Source organism: Eulemur rufifrons, chromosome 16 (genome assembly GCF_041146395.1).
Source record: "Eulemur rufifrons isolate Redbay chromosome 16, OSU_ERuf_1, whole genome shotgun sequence".
Taxonomy (NCBI): domain Eukaryota; kingdom Metazoa; phylum Chordata; class Mammalia; order Primates; family Lemuridae; genus Eulemur; species Eulemur rufifrons.
In genome coordinates this window covers 85,596,202-85,614,221 of record NC_090998.1, presented here as the reverse complement: position 1 = coordinate 85,614,221, position 18,020 = coordinate 85,596,202, and the positions used below count along the sequence as shown (strand labels likewise).

Here is an 18,020-nt window from a genome sequence, read left to right as displayed (position 1 = left end):
CTCCCATTTACTGGCAGGACTTGTCCCCAGACTCACATGGAGGGAGGGAATGGCCACAGCTGGCCAGGCTCCAACAGGACACACTGTGGGGGGCTTGCTCAGTGCGCCAGCACCGCCCTCCTGCAGCCCTTCTGATGTGCGGCGCCCGCTGCGATGGAGAAAGGGGTGTCACCTGCACGGTCCGTGTTCACGAACACCAGGACCTAGAAAGCGTCCGGGGGACTTGCCTCCCACACTGGCCTTCTGTGGCTGGCGTGGGCAAAGGATTGGAGGGGAGCTGGGCCCCAGGTGGGCAAAGGATTGGAGGGGAGCTGGGCCCCAGCTGGGCAGAGCTAGGGCATTCCCCAGCTCCACACCCTGGTCTCGTGCCACCGCAGCCTGGCCCTCTGTCCTGTGACTGTCCGAGCAGGGATTGTGAGCTCCCGACCGGCAGGGACCTTGCCCTGCGTCTCTCTGGACCTCCGTCTCCAGGCTGGCCCCGATCGTGCTCCATGGCATTTGCTGATCAGAAGAACAAACCGTCTCCATCTCCCAGACGCACACCCTTTCCTCACCCACGTCGGGGTCGGCCTGCCTCGGCTTTCCAACCCCGACCTGCCACTCCTCCAGTGCGGCCACCTTGGACACGACACTGAGCTCTCTGGACCTGAACTCCTCATCACAAAACGAGGTGACTATGAGCAGGCTTCCCGCCGTGCTGGGTGACAAGACGGCACGAGACGCGACTTGTAAAGCATGCACCCCTTCCCCTCCCTCTGCCCAGGGAAGCCTGTTGGTCCCAAGCGGCACATTTAATGTCGTTCAGGGTCAAGTGTGTCTCCTTCGGCCTCCCCTTGCCGTCCCCACCCTCGTCCCGTCCACTTCACAGGAGGGCTCCCGCTGTGTCCCCAGTGTCCCCACTGAGTACCGTCCAGAAGGCTGTCCAATGTGTCCACCACACACAGACCTGGGCCATGTCCTGCCCCAGAGTGACAGTCTAAGTGAGGCTGCCCACTGTGAGCATTTGGGGCCAGGTAATTCTCAGTAGTGGGTGACCTGGGTGTTGGAGGATGCTGAACAGCAGCCCTGGCCGCCACCCACCAGAAGCTGGCAGCATGCGGCCCGTCTGGACAATCAAAGCTGTTTCCAGACATTGCCCAATGTCCCCCGGGGGCAAAACCAGTGTTCTCCAGGAAACTGCAGGAACTGACACACGGAGCCTCCAGGAGCTAATGGTCCACACAGGGCCTCTCCTCCAGAGGGACGAGGACGACTCAGGACACACACCCCAGAGGGCCCAGAGGGGCCGGGGCTGAGGGAGGACACGACCTCCCATCTCGGGGTTCTATCCCTCCCCCTCATATTTAACCCTGGAGAGGGGCTGGGGGCGAGGCACACTTCCTCTTGGAAGTGCAGAAAATACACGTGGTCAAGGACACGGCTTCGTAACAAACCCATTTTAATTGATAGCGCACACGGAGATCCAGAGCAGGGGCTGTGACTCGGTGAGGCCAGCCACACACCCGCGTGGCCAAGGTACCTGGTCTGGGCTGCTCAGAGGGCCCAGCGGGGGTCGGGGGGACGGAGGGAGGGTCGGAGCTGCTGCTTTGAGCACAGACACAGACAGGGGCCAGGGCTGGGTGCAGGTGTAGGTATGCAGAGCTGGGCCGGGGCATGTGTACATCTGTGTGTCCACATACGTGTACATGTATATACATGGGCACGATGTACACAGTGTCTATAGGAACCCTCACAGCTGACCTAGGGGGAGGGTAGGGGTTAGACACCATCAGAAGAGGGGCACACCGTGGAGCGCACCGAACGCCCAGGGCCAGTCTGCTCCTGCCACTCACAGACATGCTGTGTGGCCTGGGGCAAGTTACTTACCCTCTCTGGGCCTCAGAGAGACTCACTAGATGATCACTAACGTTCCCTCTGGCCCTACACGTCAATATTTTTAGGGAGATTAAAATACAAAATATATTTGTTAAGAGCTGTGACACGGGCCTTTGGTTTACAGGTTCAAAGCCTACCACGCCTGAGTCCACGGCGGTATCCGGCACAGCCCAACCCCGGGCACAAGGAAAAGACCCCCTCGGAGCTTTCTGCCAGATCTCTCCCAGCTCAGCTCTGGCCCCCCGCTGCTCCTGCCAACCACTGCGAGTGCCGAAGGTGGTGGGGCAGAGGCCAGGGCTGGGGACCCTCTGTTTCCTAGCACACAGTGGACCCAGCACCCAGTAGGTGCTCAATAAACGCCTGAGGAACAAGCACAGGAGAAGATGGCCTAGTTTTAAGCAGAGCTCTGTCCTGAACTAGCTAGGGCACAGGGGTGGGGCCTGGGGCACGTCACTTTCCCCCGAATCTCAGCCGTCTCCTCCGTGAAATGGGAGGATGAAGGAGAAGCCGCCCTGGCCTGCCCGCCCCACGCTTGTGCAAGTGTCTGTAAACTGTGGAGCTCAGCACGGAGGTCAGTGTCTAGCTGCAGACAGGCCGAGGGAGCCCCGTCTGGGAGTGGGGAAGGAGGTGTCCCCGGCAGAGGCAGGCCCAGGAGGGGTGACTAGGCTTGTACAGTGCGACGATTCCCGTGTCTACTGCTACCCACGGCATGACAACGGCTGCAACAACGGAGCACAGCATCAAGGGAGGGACCCGGGAGAGGAGGCTGAGGATGGAGGTCAAGAGATGGGCGTGGTCTAAGTACATGGCCACACCCCTTCAAACGAGCCCCATGCCAGGGGCGGGGCCGACCCGCGTGTGCATGTGCAGGGGAGCGGAGTAGACACGGCTGCGCCAGAGGGCAGGAGTTGCAGGATTGGGAGGGGGGTTCCCCAGCTGCCACCCAGACCAAGCTGGGTCTCCCACGAGAGCAGAGACCTCTCCCGTCCGGCTCCCGGGTGTTGTTTTCATCCTGCGACCTGTCCCAGGAGGCTCCGCTGGATGCAGGAACCCTGGTCTCTCTGACATCAGCGTTTCTTCCAACCCAAGGGCAGGAAGGCTCCGCGTTGCGCCTCTGCGTAACCACTGACGTCTCCCAAACTTGTCTCCCATCCTACAGGGATGCGTGGTCCCACCGAGGAGCTGAAACCATGGCCAAGAGGACTCGGAGGGAAGTGGTGAGAAGGCGGTGAACGTACAGAGGTGAGCGCCCGGGGGCCTCCGTCTGTGCCAAAGGTCCTTGAACAATTCTGCCACTGGGGCCTTGTCGGGGGGATGTGGGCAGGGGGCATCTGGGGCCACCTCCCTTAAGGCACTGCCCAAGCCCCGCCCCAGCGTCCCCGCTCACTGGATGGTGCATTTGTCCCTCTCTCGGGCCTGGCCCTCCCGGAGGACCTTGGCCTTGATGTACTTGAGGTCACTGTTGACGCTGGGGCGGCGGGCGAAGGGCGAGACCATGCCGTAGGCGTCGGCCTCCTTGATGCGGCGCATGCAGAAGGGCCTGGGGTGGAAGGCGTCACCGTACTGCACGGAGATCTTGCGGTGCAGCGCGGGGCTCATCTCGTGCGGCAGCTTGGCCATGCTGAAGAGCACGTAGAACATCTCATCCACGTTGGTGTTCTTCTTGGCCGACACCTCGAAGTAGGCGCAGTTCTCGTCCCCTGACACCAGCAGCTCGGCCTCGGTGGTGGGCACCTGGCGGCAGAGCTCCCCGTGGTCGTTCTTGTTGCCGCAGATGACCATGGGCAGCTCCGCTGCCTCCTTGGTCTTGTTCTTTAGGCAGGACTTGACCTCCAGGATCTGCTTCTGCAGGCGCTTGACCTCGTCGAAGGACTCCCGGTTATCCAGGCTGAACACCAGGATGAAGACGTCGCCTGCGGGGAGAGAGCCGCAGGCTGGTGAGCTCACGGGCTGGCTCGGACCCCACTCCCCCTCTCTGCCACAGACTGTCAGTCCTAACAGCTGACATTCACTGGCACACTGGGCCTGTCACCGGGCGTAACTGACTTGACCCTCACGGCAACACTGTGGGGTGGCCGCTCTTATCCTCCCCATTTTCCAAGGCAGCAAACTGAGGCTCAGAGAGGTTGAATCCCCTGTCCAAGGTCACACAGCTAATACGTGGCACCGCCTGGTTCAAATACAGCTAACTCATTTCACATGTCCTTGCAGGGCTGGAGAGAGGGCTGGGTGACTCGAGTGGATGTATCAGGATAATGACAAGTGTATTTCCCTGAAAGCAGGGTCCCGCCTGACTTGCTCAAAGCATGCTTTGCGTCCTGCCTCTTCCACTTCCCAGCCACAGGGCCAGGCGCGGTGGCTCAGGCCTGTAATCCTAGCACTCTGGGAGGCCGAGGCAGGAGGATTGCTTGAGCTCAGGAGTTTGAGACCAGCCTGAGCAGCAGTGAGACTCCGTCTCTACGAAAAACAGAAAAATTAGTTGGATGTCGTGGAACACACCTGCAGTCCCAGCTACTCAGGAGGCCGAGGCAAGAGGATCACCTGAGGACAGGAGTTCGAGACCACTTACCAGCCATGTCACCTTGAGGTCATGCAAGCTCTCTAAACCTATTTCTCCCTCCGTCCTGTGCAGGTAAAACGCTGCCTTGCGGGATTATTTGAGGGTTTATGAGATAAGGGATGGAGTGTGGCACGTGTTTAGCACCCTGGGTGTCAACAATGAGAATGAGGACGTGCAGAGAGGCAGGCCTCGCTCATGCGCTCCGGGCCTGTCATTGCCTGGACTCTCCCAACACCTCTGCCGGGGAGATTTTATTACTTTCGTGTTCCAGGTGAGTAAACTGAGGCTCAGAGAGGGCAAACAACCTGCCCAAGATCACACAGCTTAAATGTGGCTAGGCTGAGACTTCAATCCCATGTGGCCGTCAGCTAGCCCACGCCCGGCACGCAGTAGGTACTCTCTGTTTCTTGAATAAGTCAAGCGGTGAATAAGTGAACGTTGGCTGCTGAGGCCCACGCTCTCCCCTCCGCCACTCACTGCGCACTCAGGCCGGGTGCTGAGTCCGACACGGGGACTGGCGTGGGGAAGGCGGGGCGGGGGCCGGGGGCGCTGTCTACACTGGCACCTCCATCCCCATTTCCAGATCTTACCCCAAGGATCACAATCGCATTCTCGAAGCACCTTCCTCACTTTTGCTTAAACTCTTAACAATCCTGTGGTGTAGACACAAGATCCCTGCTTCACAGATGGGGAAACTGAGGCCTAGAGGAGTCAGCAAGAGACCCAAGTTCTCAGGAGGACGGACAAGCAGCGTCAGCTCCTGGCAGGACGGCCGCCTGCTTCCCCGGGGCCCAGAGCAGGCTGTGCACCCCACCTGCAAGGGCACGTGCCACACTCAGAACCGTGTTCTGGCAGAGAGTGAGCTCCAACCGGTGAGCTCTGGAGCGGGGGAGGAGGCCGTCACCCACTCGTCCCGTCTGCTGGGCCCGGCACACAGCGGGTGTTCCCCAGGCCTGGCGGAATGGACGGGCGGGCTGCAGCGAGCCGCGGTGTGGCTGTCTCCACTCGCAAGGCGGCGTCAGCCTGGCAGCCATCCTCCCTGGGCTGCCAAATGCCATCCCGTCAGGCTAATCCCGGGCCCCTGAGGATTCGGTGGCCTTGACATATTCAAATGCTAGACTGCGAAGCCAAGCTTCAGAGCCCGGCCCCCCGGCTGCTGGAAGAAGAGCCACCAGTGGAATTAATGGCTCTCAGAGTTTCCTGCGCGGCAGACCAGGTTGGAAAATGAGGCACGGGCTGGTGCGTGAAAACGGCAAGCGGAGACGACATGCTCAGAATGCTGCACGCACGTAAAAGAGACAGACAAAAATACTCCCCACTGCGGGGACGCAGAGACGAATGCCAATGCGCTCGGAGGGGCCCAGAGGAGTCCACGCCAAACTGCCGGGGTGGCCACCCCTGGGGAGAGGCAAGGCCCTGGGACTGCGGACGGGGGTCAAATGGGTATTAGCCTAACCCGGCATGTTTGCAGCAGGGTGTTCGTGTGTTATTTGTGTAATCGAAAATGAATGTGGAAACCATGCACGTGCTCCCTCTCCTCTCTCTCCCTCCCTCTGCCACTAGTCTCAGTCCCCTCCCCGAGGCTGACCTCACAGCCATGCTGGGGGAGTGAGGTTCTGCCTGCTGTGTGGCCAGGGAGGCTGACTCAGATGGGTTAAATGTGCCTGTGGTCACTCATCGAAGTCACCAAGTGGTGGAGTCAGGATTCGAACCCAGGTTGACCCAGGGCTGTTCTATCTACACACTCTTTCTCCAAAATACGGTGTGAGGGTGGGGGTGGGGTGCTATCTGGGTCAGACGGGCAGTGAGGACAGCCTGGAAGAGGAAGCCGCCTGCCCAGGGCGCTCAGGCTGGGCATGGCATGGATTTCCTGGCCTAGAAGTGTCTTGATTTGGGGGGGTTACTTGAGAGTTACTTGCTCACTTCTATCCCTGTCACTGCCTGTGCAGCCCGTGGCAGGCACACTGCAAATGCTGACTCAAGGTAAGACCAATATTTATTGTGCACTTATTATCTGCTCACCAAGCACTGCACATATATTAACTCATTTAACTCTCACAATGACCTTTGAGATGGGTGTTGATGTAATGCCCATTTTGCAGATGAGAAAACTGAAGCACAATGCAATAGTCACTTGGTCCAAGGTACAAAACCAGGAAGCAGCAGAACCAGAACCCAGACCCAGGCACACAGGTCTCTGGGCCTGCCCTCTTCCCTACGCGCTGACCTGCCCGAAGCAACAGCCCACGTCTCTACGTGCCCCTTAATCCCCACAATCTCTCTGGCTGTCCCAGGCTCCTGACGGGGCTGAGAGGCTATGGGGTCCCTTCCTGGTAAGGCACAGGAGCCAGACTGCCACCGACCAGCTGTGTTACCTCCTGGAGCAAGTTACTGGCCTCTCTGGGCCTCAGTTTCCCCACTTGTAAAATGGAAGCAAATATCTATCTCCCAGGTTAGTTGTGAGGATTATATAAATACAGGGGGCCGGGCCCACAGCTCCTGGCAGGTGTGACTGTGGCCGTCACTGTCTCTGTTGCTATCACCAGGCCCTTTTCCCTGTGGCTGACCACTGCCTGGGTCCTGCCCTCACCTCCCTAAGAGGCGGAGAAAGCCTGGGGTGTCAGGAACCCTGAGCCCTGTGGTCTGACCTTGGGTCCCAGAGCTCTGCTGGGGACCCAGAGGAGGAAGGCAGCAGCCTGGACATTCCGTTCCCTCAAAAGGAATATCCCCAGTGCACGCTTGTGGCAGTCCCTGATCGGGAAGGCAGCCCCCGCAGTCACGAGTAACTGATCCAGTGTCAGACAGAAGCGAACGGAGGCCCCGACTCCAACACTAGTCTGAAAAGCAGCAATGCCTCTCTGAGCCGCCCAGCGCAAGGGGCCTGTGTGAGCGCCATTGCAGACGATGGCTACACAAGTGCTCTGCAAAGCACGAAATGCCAAGCACATGCACCCACACCCTGTGCAGCCCTGCCCCAGCCCCCGCCCCGCACGGCACCTGCGGGCCTCACCTGTGAGGATGGAGAGCCTGCGCATGGCGGGGAAGGGGTGGTTGCCGGAGGTATCGAGGATGTCGAGCTGGTACATGTCACCACGGATGTTGTACACTTTGCGGTGGAAGTCCTCGATGGTGGGCGTGTACTGGTCCTCGAAGCGGCCGTTGAGGAAACGAGAGACGATGGAGCTCTTGCCCACCCGGGAGGCGCCCAGCACCACCATGCGGTAGGAGTTCTTGGCGGGCACGCTGAACGTGCAGTTCCCGCTGGACAGGGTCTTCATCATGGCTCGGGGCTGCAGGAAAAAGCGAGGGGAGCGGGGCTCAGCAGGCGCTCGGGACGGACGAGGTTCTCTCTAAAGGGCCTTGTCGTTCTCGCCCTCTCCTTCCTGCGCTCGCTCCTGCGCCCACCCACTCGCTCGACCTCCATCCCCTCGACACGGGTTTATCCCAGCGCAGGACGGCCGGCGGTGAACCCTCACTCTGCCTCTGACCACTGGTCTTGGGCACGCAGCTTCACCGCTCTGGGAGTCACTTTTCTCATCTATACAGTGAGCCCCACTCATAGGGCTGTTGGGAAAGGCTTGGCATGTGGCGAGATCTCAAAAATGGCAACTATTGTGAGGATCCGTTTTCCCCGGTTCATCCATCCTCACCAACCCTGGCCTCCCGGGAGCCTGTGATTCTAGGACATGGCACGGGGACGACCCGCGGGGCTGCTCCTGCGTCCTGTGTGTGAGGGCTCCCTCCCGCCACGGCCACCAGCAGCCTCTCCACGTCCCGCCCAGAGGTTGGCACCTCCCAGACCCTAGGAGTCCTGGAGTCCCAGAAGCCTGGACTAGAGGACTTGGGACAGGGGAACGACTGTCCCACATCCAGCCACCATGAGTGACTCAAGCTTCCCTCACAACTCCAAGGGTTAATGGTTCTGGGGCAAATCCAGAACCTTCTATGGGAGCCTCTTGGCCAAAGAGGCTGAAGTGGATCCAAGCTCTAAACCTCAAGTGGAGACAAGCAGACCTCCACGGGCTCCATCACGCCCACCCCAAGGCCACTCACAGCCCAGCCCAACCTCCTTTCCTATCTCAGCACCCACCAGCACGCCCCCAGAGCCCCTGATCCCGTCTCCCTAGTTAGTCTGAGCTCTGCTCATGCCAGCCCCAAAACATGCCCCACCCCTGTGTCTCAGGGTCTGGCTCCAATGCCAGCTCCTCTCTGAAGGCTTGATTCTCCCACCCCAGCAGGAATCCCTCCCCTCTCCAGAGGAGAGCTTTGCAACCATGGAACTGCAAATGGACACAGGCCTGCAGAAATATCACTCCCCTTGGCCCTCAGCAGGCTGCCACAAGTTGTGCAGGTTGAGCACTGCACAAGCCACCCAGCTGAGTAGGCAAGTTGGGGCTGCATCCCAGAGGAGGGGGTTTCTGCTCAGAGGAGGCCTCATTTTTCAATTCACACCAAGGGCTGTATGTGCTGACATTCAGTCCCCCCCGCTAGGTGCCCCAAGTCAGCTGCCTCAAGTATCTCTTCCATTCACTCCAAAGGCACTCTCCGACCTCATAACTTTCCACCATGACGCTGCAAGAGTCTGAGATGGCCACTCGAGGTGGAGAGACCTCCCGTGTGCGAGCCTTCTGGCACATGTCCCTGTCTGCGCACCCTGCCCAACTGCCAGCCCCTGTACAATAAACCAGCTCTCAGAAAGACCCTTTTTAAAAGCCCTGATTTGTCAATTTCCATGGCTACACACTCCCACCAGGGCCAATTCCAAGCTACCAGCTGACCTCAGTGAATGACTTGCAAGGAGACCACACAATCAGCCTGCTCAGCATACGCTGCCCGCCCCCTGGGGCCGTGACAACAAGGACTGCCATTACCCAAGCCCACCCTGTGTGTCAAGTACTCGCTAAGTATGGAAATCAGCAAAGGTGACATTATTTTGCAGTTACTAAATGCCAGCGTGTCCTAAGTGCTGCACATATATTAGCCTACTTCACCCCTTCATAACCACCGGAAAGCAAGTAGTAGTATCCCCCAATTTACAGATGAGGAAACTGAGGCATGGAGAGGTTAAATTACTTGCCCCCAGTTACAAAGCCAGTAACCTGCATAGGAGGGATGTGGCCCCAGGCAGTCTGCCCTGTGCTACATGACACAGCACCTCCCTATGAGGTACACTGCACAGACAAGAGCCCTGAGCTCAAGGCTGCGTGTTAATAAGGGAGTCTGGGTGGTAACTCTAAGCCCAAGACCCCTCATCCCCCACCCAAGTCATGCCTAAAGCCATCTTTGTATTTATCTCACAGGATTGTCATGCCAGTACACAGCAGGTGCTCAATAAATGATCCACGCATGAATCAAATGGCAAATGGTCTGCCTTTGGGCTCACCCAAAGCCCCACTCTGGGACCTTCTCCCCTCAGCTCCGACCTGCCTGGCTTCCCCGGGGGCTGCACTGAGGAGGACCCTCCCTAGGGCACACCTGCGGGTGGCCGTGGACAGAGGGGCTGCCAGGCCACCAGGGAGCCCCCTCAGCCTCCATCAGGGTGGGAAAAGAGGCCCCACCGGTGACAGCCCCCTCCCCAAGGCTCCCTGCAGGGAGCCTGACTCTGCTGGTGGTCACCTGTCTAGACAGGAGAGGAAAGGAGCTGGCAGTCCCCACGGACAGTGTTAGTCTGTTTGTCACTGCCCTGTCCCAGCCTCCAGCCCAGAGCTCCTGTTACAGATGAGCCGATACCAATGACTGAATGGGCTCCGACAGTGGGAGACAGGAGGCAGGGAGAGGCAGGGAGTCGGAGAGACAGAGAGAGGAGGCAGGGAGAGGGAGGGGGTCCGAGAGGGGTGAAGAAGGAGAAAAAAGATAGTGGCTTTTTTCTCTGAGAGAAGATTGAGTTTTCACATGGCCGCAGCCACGTGGGGCTGTGTGAGACACCTAGACACCTGGACGCCAGGTGACAGTGCCTCCGTGGGCTCCACCCTCCGCCCCCGCATCCTTCTTCCCTTCTCCCCCAGAGGAGGCCCGTGGGCAGCCTGAGGGCACAGCGTCCCTGCCCTGCCACCGGCTCTGCTTCTCCGTCCTCAGCCGTGAGCAACAGACAGTTGAAGGCCCCTGGGGACTTCAGAGTCTGACCCCGGAGGCCCAGACAGGTGGAGGCTCAACAGGGACGGCAGGACCTTAATGCAAGTACTGACTGCTGTTCCCCCCACAGGGCCATTCTGGGGGCAGCTGGGAGGCAGAAAGTCCCCCGGGGAAGAGGAGGTGGAGCTGTCCTGGGGGAACAGTAACCACTCCTGGCAGGCACCTGTCATGCCAATGACTGCACCGCAGTCCCGTGAGGAGGGGACCGCCATCAACCCACCTGACTGATGGCGACTGGGACCCTGAAGCTCAGAGAGGTTAAGTCACTTGCCCCAGTTCACACAGCAGATGACTGACGGGGCTGCAATGAGAACTGGGCTGTTTGGCTCCAAAGCCTGTGCTCTCACCTCCATGAAAACCCACCCCAGCCCAAACTGAGTCCTTTTCAAAACAGCCTCTGACTCAGTGAGGCCTCAGCTGGCGTCAGGCAGGGAATGACCTGAGGCACATTATAGTCTCACTCCCTCCCTCTCCCCACGGGCTGGGGCAGCGGGCAGCGGGCAGCGGGGCAGGCTCCCTGCCCAGGATGCTCCCCAAACCCTGCCAGCCAGCTCCCAGCACAGGCACCTGTGGATTCACCTTGAGCCCCTCCCCCAGGGCCTGCCTGCAAGATGGAGGGGTCAGGTGGGCAGGGAGCGCAGGACAAGAGTACGGATGTGTCCTCCCCGTGTGCCCCCCACGTCCCCTCCGCCAAGGCACACCCGGCCTCCGTGGACACACACGCCGCCTCCCCAGCCTCCAGCCCCACACTGAGGGAGTCCTGAGAGCTTGGCAGAGCCAGCCTCACCACCCTTGGCAGCTCAACGGTGCAAAGCCGGCAGGCACCAGCTTCCGGCAGACCAGCTCTGCCTCTCACCAGCCCAGCTGCTAGCACCAAACCTCGCAGTTCTATATCTTTCTTCGGCAAACGACTGGGCCTACCGGGGCTCAGGTTACTCCTCTGTTAAATGGGTATGGTGGAAACAAACCCACTCAGCGTGCCCGGAGGCTTCAGTGAGAAGTGCAGAGGCAGACCGGGTCCTGGCACACAGCAAGCCTGAACAAATGCTGGGCTCCTTACTTTGTGGCACTTTCCCTTGGCAGTTTGTGGGGCTGGAGTGCAGGCAGAAGTCTTGGGAGAACCTCAGACCACCTTGTCTCTCTGACACCAGGGGACATCGTGGGCCCCTGAGCTGACCAGCCTCCCACCTCCCATGTGGTCCTGGACAGCATCCTTTGGCACCCTCCTGGGGTTAGGGGCAAGGGGAGGAGAGGGCACAGAGAGGCCCCTAGAGCTGCCTGGGGGGCCCTCCAGCCAGCTGAGTACAGGAAACCCTTCCTGGGAAGGAATCATCCAGGAAACTCACTTTGCACCAACCAAAATAATGATCAAGAACTCTGGATAAGAAAGGGGCTGCTTAATCTTCCTTCCTCAGGGGAGGTCCTTGCCAGGGCTGGGGAGGCCACCAACAGCCCCCCCCCCCCAGCACCCCGGCAGGAATGCAGCTGCAGCTGGCTCCAGAGGGGTGGGAGTGTTGAAAGTAAGTGCCTTTTCCTCCCTGAGCGTCAGTTTCCTCCCATTTAAATGCACTATTACTCCAGATCTTTTAAACACAAAGCTCCTCCTGGCACCAAACCTAGCAGTTCAATATATCTTTCCTTCTTGGGATAAGGGTCTAGCACCCAGGCTGATACACAGTAGGTGCTCAACGAATTCAATTTTCTCTAAGTATATAAAGTGGTCCTGGCATGTAGTAGGTGCTCAATTTAACTACGTCTGGTGGTGTGAAGCATCACTGAGCCTTCCTTCCCCAGCCTCTACCCTTTCCTTCGGCTTCCCCACTTCACCCAGCTCCCCAAGTCTGTTGGGGTGTCTCCTACCTGGGAATGGCGGGCTGGGCCTCTGGCACGGCAAGAAGAGCTGCCTGGAAGCGCCTGGAGGTGCGGGTTACCTCCTGCTGCTCCGGTCCCGGAGCCTCCCTGAGTCTTCGGCGGCTCCCGGGTCACTGCGCCCGGATCTTCCTCTGCGTGGCTCGGGGTGCCGGGATGGGCGCGGCCAGGCGAGGAGGCACGCGGAGCCGGTGCCCCATCGGTGGGCTCCGAGGGCTCGGCGGGGCTCGGGCGGCAGGCGGGGTCCGGCTCACCCCCGCCGGCCCTGCCCTGCCCCGAGCCGGAGGCCTCCTGCTGAGCCAGGTGCCCGGAGGCTTGGGGACGTCCAGTGGAGGGTCCCCGCCTGGGGCTCCGGGGTTCGGGGATTGGGCGGTAGGGGCGGATCGGGGGATTAAGGAGGGGCCCCTCGATACTCCGGGGGGTCCTTTGGAGGTGATTGTGGGTGCGTGAGTGTGTGCGTGTGCCGCTCGGGCGAACCTGACCTGGCCGCCTCTGCTACTTTCCCTGCCTGCCCCAAGGGGGTCGCTCGGGTGGTGCAAGGGGCTGCCGCGCTCGGCTCGGCGGCGGCCTCCTCCTCTGCCCGCAGCTCTGCAGCTCTCCCCGCGCCGGAGGTTCGGCTCCTTTCTCCCCGGGAGGCGACGCCAGCAGCTGAAGAAGGAGCAGGGCGCTCAGCTCCGCGCGCGTGTGGGAGGGAGCCTTGAACGCCGCCCCAAGGTTTCGCAGCTCCAAGTTGGCCCTAACCCGGCTCCTCCTCCCACTTCACCTGTTCCTTGTCCCCAGAGGAGAACTTTCTGCAGGGACCTGGCTCCTCCCTCCTTCGCGCTTAGCAGCGGAATGCCCCGCTTTCTCCAGCAGGGCGAGGTCTCCGGTCCCCCCAGGTTCCTGATGGCGGTCCCTGCGGCAGAGGCTCAGCCCGGCGGGGGCGAGCGTCGCTCCGTCCCAGTCCGCGTCGCTAGCAGCCCGTCCCGCCGCCCGCGCCCGCGTCTGCCCTCCCGGGGCCGGCTCGCCCGCCCTCGCCCGGCGCCCCGCCCCGCCCGCGCCCGGCCAATGGGCGGCGGGTCCCGCGGCCCGGCCCCGCCCCGCCCCGCCCGCGCCCGCCGCAGCCTGCGCTCCGCGTGTCCGGGCGCGTGGGGCCGGGGCCGCTGCGGGGCGGCCAGCGCACCGGGCGCGCGCGCCGTGACCGGAAGGCGGCTCGGGCCTCGGAGGCTGACGTCTGCGCACGCACTCACACGCACGGCCGCCCCGGCCGCAGGTGACCCGCGGGGTCCGGCCGCCAGCGCACTCGGCCGGCCGGGGTCTGGCGACGTGCGCCAGGCGAGGCCGCAGCCCGCGCGCCACGGCCCCGCGCCCTCCTCCTTCGCGGGTATCCCCAGGTGCCCCCTCAGGTGTCCAACCCGCCCGCCCCGTGCTCTGCCTCTTCCCGAGGTCTCAGGTCTCTGTGCCCGCAAGACCCCATGGACCGGCACATGGGCGGCGCACGTGTCGCCACCGGGGACCGGGAGTCATCTTGGCCTAGCGCGCTTGAACGGAGGTCTTCGCGGCCTGCAAGTCTGAGAGATCACTGCCCAGAGAGCCCTGCCGGGGACCCACTGTGTGCTGCCTCTCTGGCCCGCATGCTCCCCGCCTTTAAATGACGGGCTTGCCCAGGAGTTCGGGGCTGCAGTGAGCTATGATAGCGCCACTGCACTCCCGCCATCCTGGGTGACAGAGGGAGACCCCGTCTCTAAAAGAAATTTTTTTAATTACAAAAAAAAGAGGGGCTTGAATTAGATCAGACATTGGGCATTCTCACTGTGCCGTATCTACATGCCACTTATTACTTAATATTTTCTTTAAATACAAGACCCACTTTCCCCACCCCTTAAACACATTTTTTAAGAGAATCGTTATATCACTGCCTTAAATGGGAAACCAGTATCACTTGCCATAAATAGAAGGTAAGAGTTAAAATAAGCACAATGAAAACAAAGCAAGGTTATTAAATTTTAGCTGGTAACTGTGGCCTGCCAAGGCGCGGAATGTGCCCTGGTGAAAAAGGGAGATTGGCGAGGTTTGGAGAGGTGTTTAAACACCCATTAGCACCCCACAGAGACATTCTTCATGTTATCAGGAGACTTGAAAGAGAATGTTCTCACTTAAAAGAGAATGTTCTCACCGTGTGATACAACAAAGGGATGCAATACTGCATCTGTGCCGCTGACTCCCGGGACCCTGCCAGCCTCAGCCTGCTCCAGCCCTGGCCTCCCCACCCATTTTAGGCAGTGGGGCCTTGCGGGGCCCAAGCTGGGGGCTTGGCATTGAACATTGGCATTGAAGTCCTGCCTCTGTAACCACCCAAATATTTGACTCTGGTCCAGTCATGGAAAGTCTCTTGGCCTTGATTATGTCATCTATAAAATGGGCATGATATTGCTGGGCCCACAGAATGACAGAGTACTGAAATGGCCTGGGACTTTGAGTACGGAAAGTGGTTGCATTGCCTGTCCCTGTACCATCTTGAGATTCTCCGAGGAAGTTGACCAGAGAAGATGAGGCAGGTGGAGGGGAAGAGTGCAGTACCTGCACGGCTTGATTGCGTTTGATGCCCCAATCTACGCCTAGAGGGGCTAAAGGACCTGCCTAAGGTCCGCTGGTGGCAAGTGGCAGGATCCCAGCCCTGTGCTCTTTCCACATCCAGACTTTGCTTCTAGGAACTGGCTTCAGCCTGGGAGAGTTTGTTCTCGGCATGACGCACAGTCTGTGAGTCTTGAGCTGGCCGTGAACTTGGCAGCAGGAGGCGGGCAGGGCAGCAGGAGGCGGGCAGGGCTGCAGGCTTCACCTGGAAGGCTGGAGTCAGGAGGACTCGGGCCACTGGGCTAGCTCCCCCGCCCCCATGACGGGACTGTGGCAGGCAGCCCAGGAGCCCATTACCCGGCTCCAGCTGAGTTCTCCAACCTGAGTCAGTCACGCCCCACTGACCACATCCCCTTCAGTGAGAGGAGCTGAGAGGCCCCGGGAGACCCACCTGGCCCTGCCTCTGCTCCTCCCCTCCCTCGCCGCCAGGACAAAATGGCTCAGTCAATAAGCAGGTGCACACAAGAGATCACTGCCCAAGGAAGCTTCACGTGGCAACAGTGCACCTCTCACGTGCACCCATTTCCCGTCCTCCCCCTCCTCGTACCCTGTCTGCATCAGCACCTCTCACCTGGACCCTGTGTTGTACCTGCCTCCTCCCTCACTGGGCTCCTTGTCGCTCCTCTCTTCTATATAACACGACCACTTGAATCTTTTTCTAAAAATGCCACCCCCTGCTCAAGAATTTTCAAGGGCTCCCCATTACTTAAGATACAAAATCTAAATTCATATTAATACAAAGGCCTCCAAGCAGGATCTGAGCCCTCTCATGCCCTGCCCCCACCCCGCTTTCCTGCCATATCAAACCACTTCCAGGTCCCTAAAGAACCCCGACTGTCCCTCCTCCAGGCTTTGTCCCTTATGTGGGATACACTTTCTCTATATTGACCCAGCAAACTCCTACGCACTTTTCAAAGCATAGTGTCCACACGTCCCCCTACAAATTTTTCTGCTAGCACTTCTAATGCTGCGAATCTCATCCCGCTCTGGGCTCCCACGGCACCGAAGCCTGGCTCTTTGAGCCTCAGTTTCTCTTTTCCTATAAAGTGGGTGTTACAATAGTAGCTGCCTTGTGGGGTTGTTGGGAGGACTGAAGTGAACTGTAAGTGCCTCACACGCGGTGGCCTTTGTCATGACTGCTTCTGTAAAACCCTGCCTCGTGTTTTGGACACATGCCTCCTCACCCCCATCGGCACGTGAGCGCCTTGGAGTGGGGACCGAGCCTGATTCATCTCTGTAGCCCACGTCGTTAAGGGCAGCGTCTTGTACATTGCAAGTTTTTAATAAATGCTTATTGCATTGTGCTCAGCTGAAAAGCCTCGGAGCGGAAGAAATGCACAAGCTCTCCTTGGAGACACAACGAGGGGCGGGCAGGCACAGCGAGGCAGCGTTTCATTTAGTCCCCCTAACAGCCCCACTTGCAGAAGGGGAAACTGAGGCTCAGGGAGGCTGTCAAAGCCAGGCAGCTAATGAGAGGCTGAGGAGAAGAGGCATCTGTCCAGCTCCCTGTTACACGCCTGGCTGCTTTTCTAGAATGGTGGTTCCAAGCCCGGGCAGCATGTTAGAATCACCTGGGGAGCTTTCGAAAGATGACAAAGCCTAGGCTCCCACTCAGGGTGCTGATTGCTTTGCTTTGGCGTCGGGCCTCAGAGCCACGGAGGCAGACGCTCCCCTAAGTAATTCCAACGTGCTTCTCAAAGCGTGGCCCCTAGGCCAGGCATCTCAGCAGCCGGGACTTGTTAGAAACGCAGAATCTCAGTCCCGGCCCAGGCCGACGGCGTGCGAAGCTCTGGGCGCGGGCCCAGCCCTCTGGTTGGATCCAGCCCTCCTGGTGACTCTGGTGCATACCAAAGTTTGAGAACCCCTGGCCAGGTTAGAGGTGGCAACACCTTAGAGGTCATGTGGCCCATACTTCCTATTTTGCAAACAAAGAGATGGTTTGTGGCTTGCCCAAGTTCCGTGCATGGTAATGACAGCCAGACTCAGAACCAGGTCCTGACCCCTACCCGGCACAGTGCTCTTTCCTGCTGAATGCACCCTCCAGGACTGCACTAACTGGGACTAACTGGGACTCTGGCCCTGGCAGGCCCTGGCATCTGAGTCAGCCTTGAACTTCAGCAGAGGTCAATGGGTCAGCAGCTGCACAAGCTCGGCTGGATTGGCGCACTGGGTCAGGTGCCAGTCCATGCAGAGATTAGATGACCAGAGCAGACTGGCACCTCGCCTGGCACTACAGGGCCTCATCAAACATCCCCGAGGGCAGGGTGGTGCCCCCAGGCCAGAGGTCAACAGGAACACAGGTGAACCACACCCTGTTCCCTTCCCCGCATCTGACCCCTTCTGCTCCTGCCGCCTGCACAGGGACCCTCCTTCTCCACGCCCCACCCACTGAGCCTCATGATCCCTGCAAAGCCCAACCCAGGCAGGAGCCTGGGTTCTAATCCCAGCTAGCCCAGAAATTTGCTGTGGGGCCCTTGAAAGTGTTGCTTAACCTCTCTGATCCTCATTTCCCAGCATTCTTCCTCCTCACCTCTTGTGCTCAGGCTAAAAGACTGACTTGTAGCTCCCTGGGCTTGCCAGGCTTTCTACACCCCAGGTCTTGCATGTGCCTGAGGGGCCCTGTCATCTCTGGGCTGCCAGCAGACTCCTAGTTTTCCTTCTGGAATCGAGCGCCACTGCATCCGGGAAGCCCCAGCTGCTCCCTCTTCCATACTCCGTGGAGCTGCCTTGCAGGATCGCCCGCTTTTGGAGGAAACCCTTACTGTCTGAACTTGTGCCACTCGTCTCTGAAACTTGGGATTGAAGAGATTCCGATAATGCAGCATGTCTCACTGTCTGCACTTGCTGTGTAAACTCTTGATGTCCAGAATCAATATCCGCATAGATTCGGAAAACGTGTAGTATAATAGTCATTGTGTCCTCACCTTCTTGAGAGGGGAGGTGGTACTTATCACTTAGTATGCAGTAAACA

At 59.5% G+C, this 18,020-nt stretch overlaps 1 protein-coding gene across 1 annotated transcript; it reads right to left on the bottom strand.

The window, feature by feature from the left end:
• Window positions 1–1,428: 1,428 nt before the first annotated feature.
• Window positions 1,429–12,923, bottom strand: RASD2 (RASD family member 2). The gene is made up of 3 exons (XM_069489805.1): window positions 12,428–12,923; window positions 7,446–7,725; window positions 1,429–3,788 (listed from the first exon to the last, which is right to left on the bottom strand). The coding sequence occupies exons 2-3, from the start codon at window positions 7,714–7,716 to the stop codon at window positions 3,259–3,261; spliced, it is 801 nt and encodes a 266-aa protein (XP_069345906.1). The 5' UTR covers window positions 7,717–7,725; window positions 12,428–12,923; the 3' UTR covers window positions 1,429–3,258.
• Window positions 12,924–18,020: the final 5,097 nt, after the last annotated feature.

Bases quoted from the DNA above. Each gene is read 5' to 3' on its own strand.
- RASD2 (XM_069489805.1), bottom strand. From the start codon at position 7,716: ATGATGAAGACCCTGTCCAGCGGGAACTGCACGTTCAGCGTGCCCGCC. The intron at 3,789-7,445 runs GTGAGGCCCGCA...CTCTCCCCGCAG, and splicing joins CAGGCTCTCCATCCTCACAG to GCGACGTCTTCATCCTGGTG.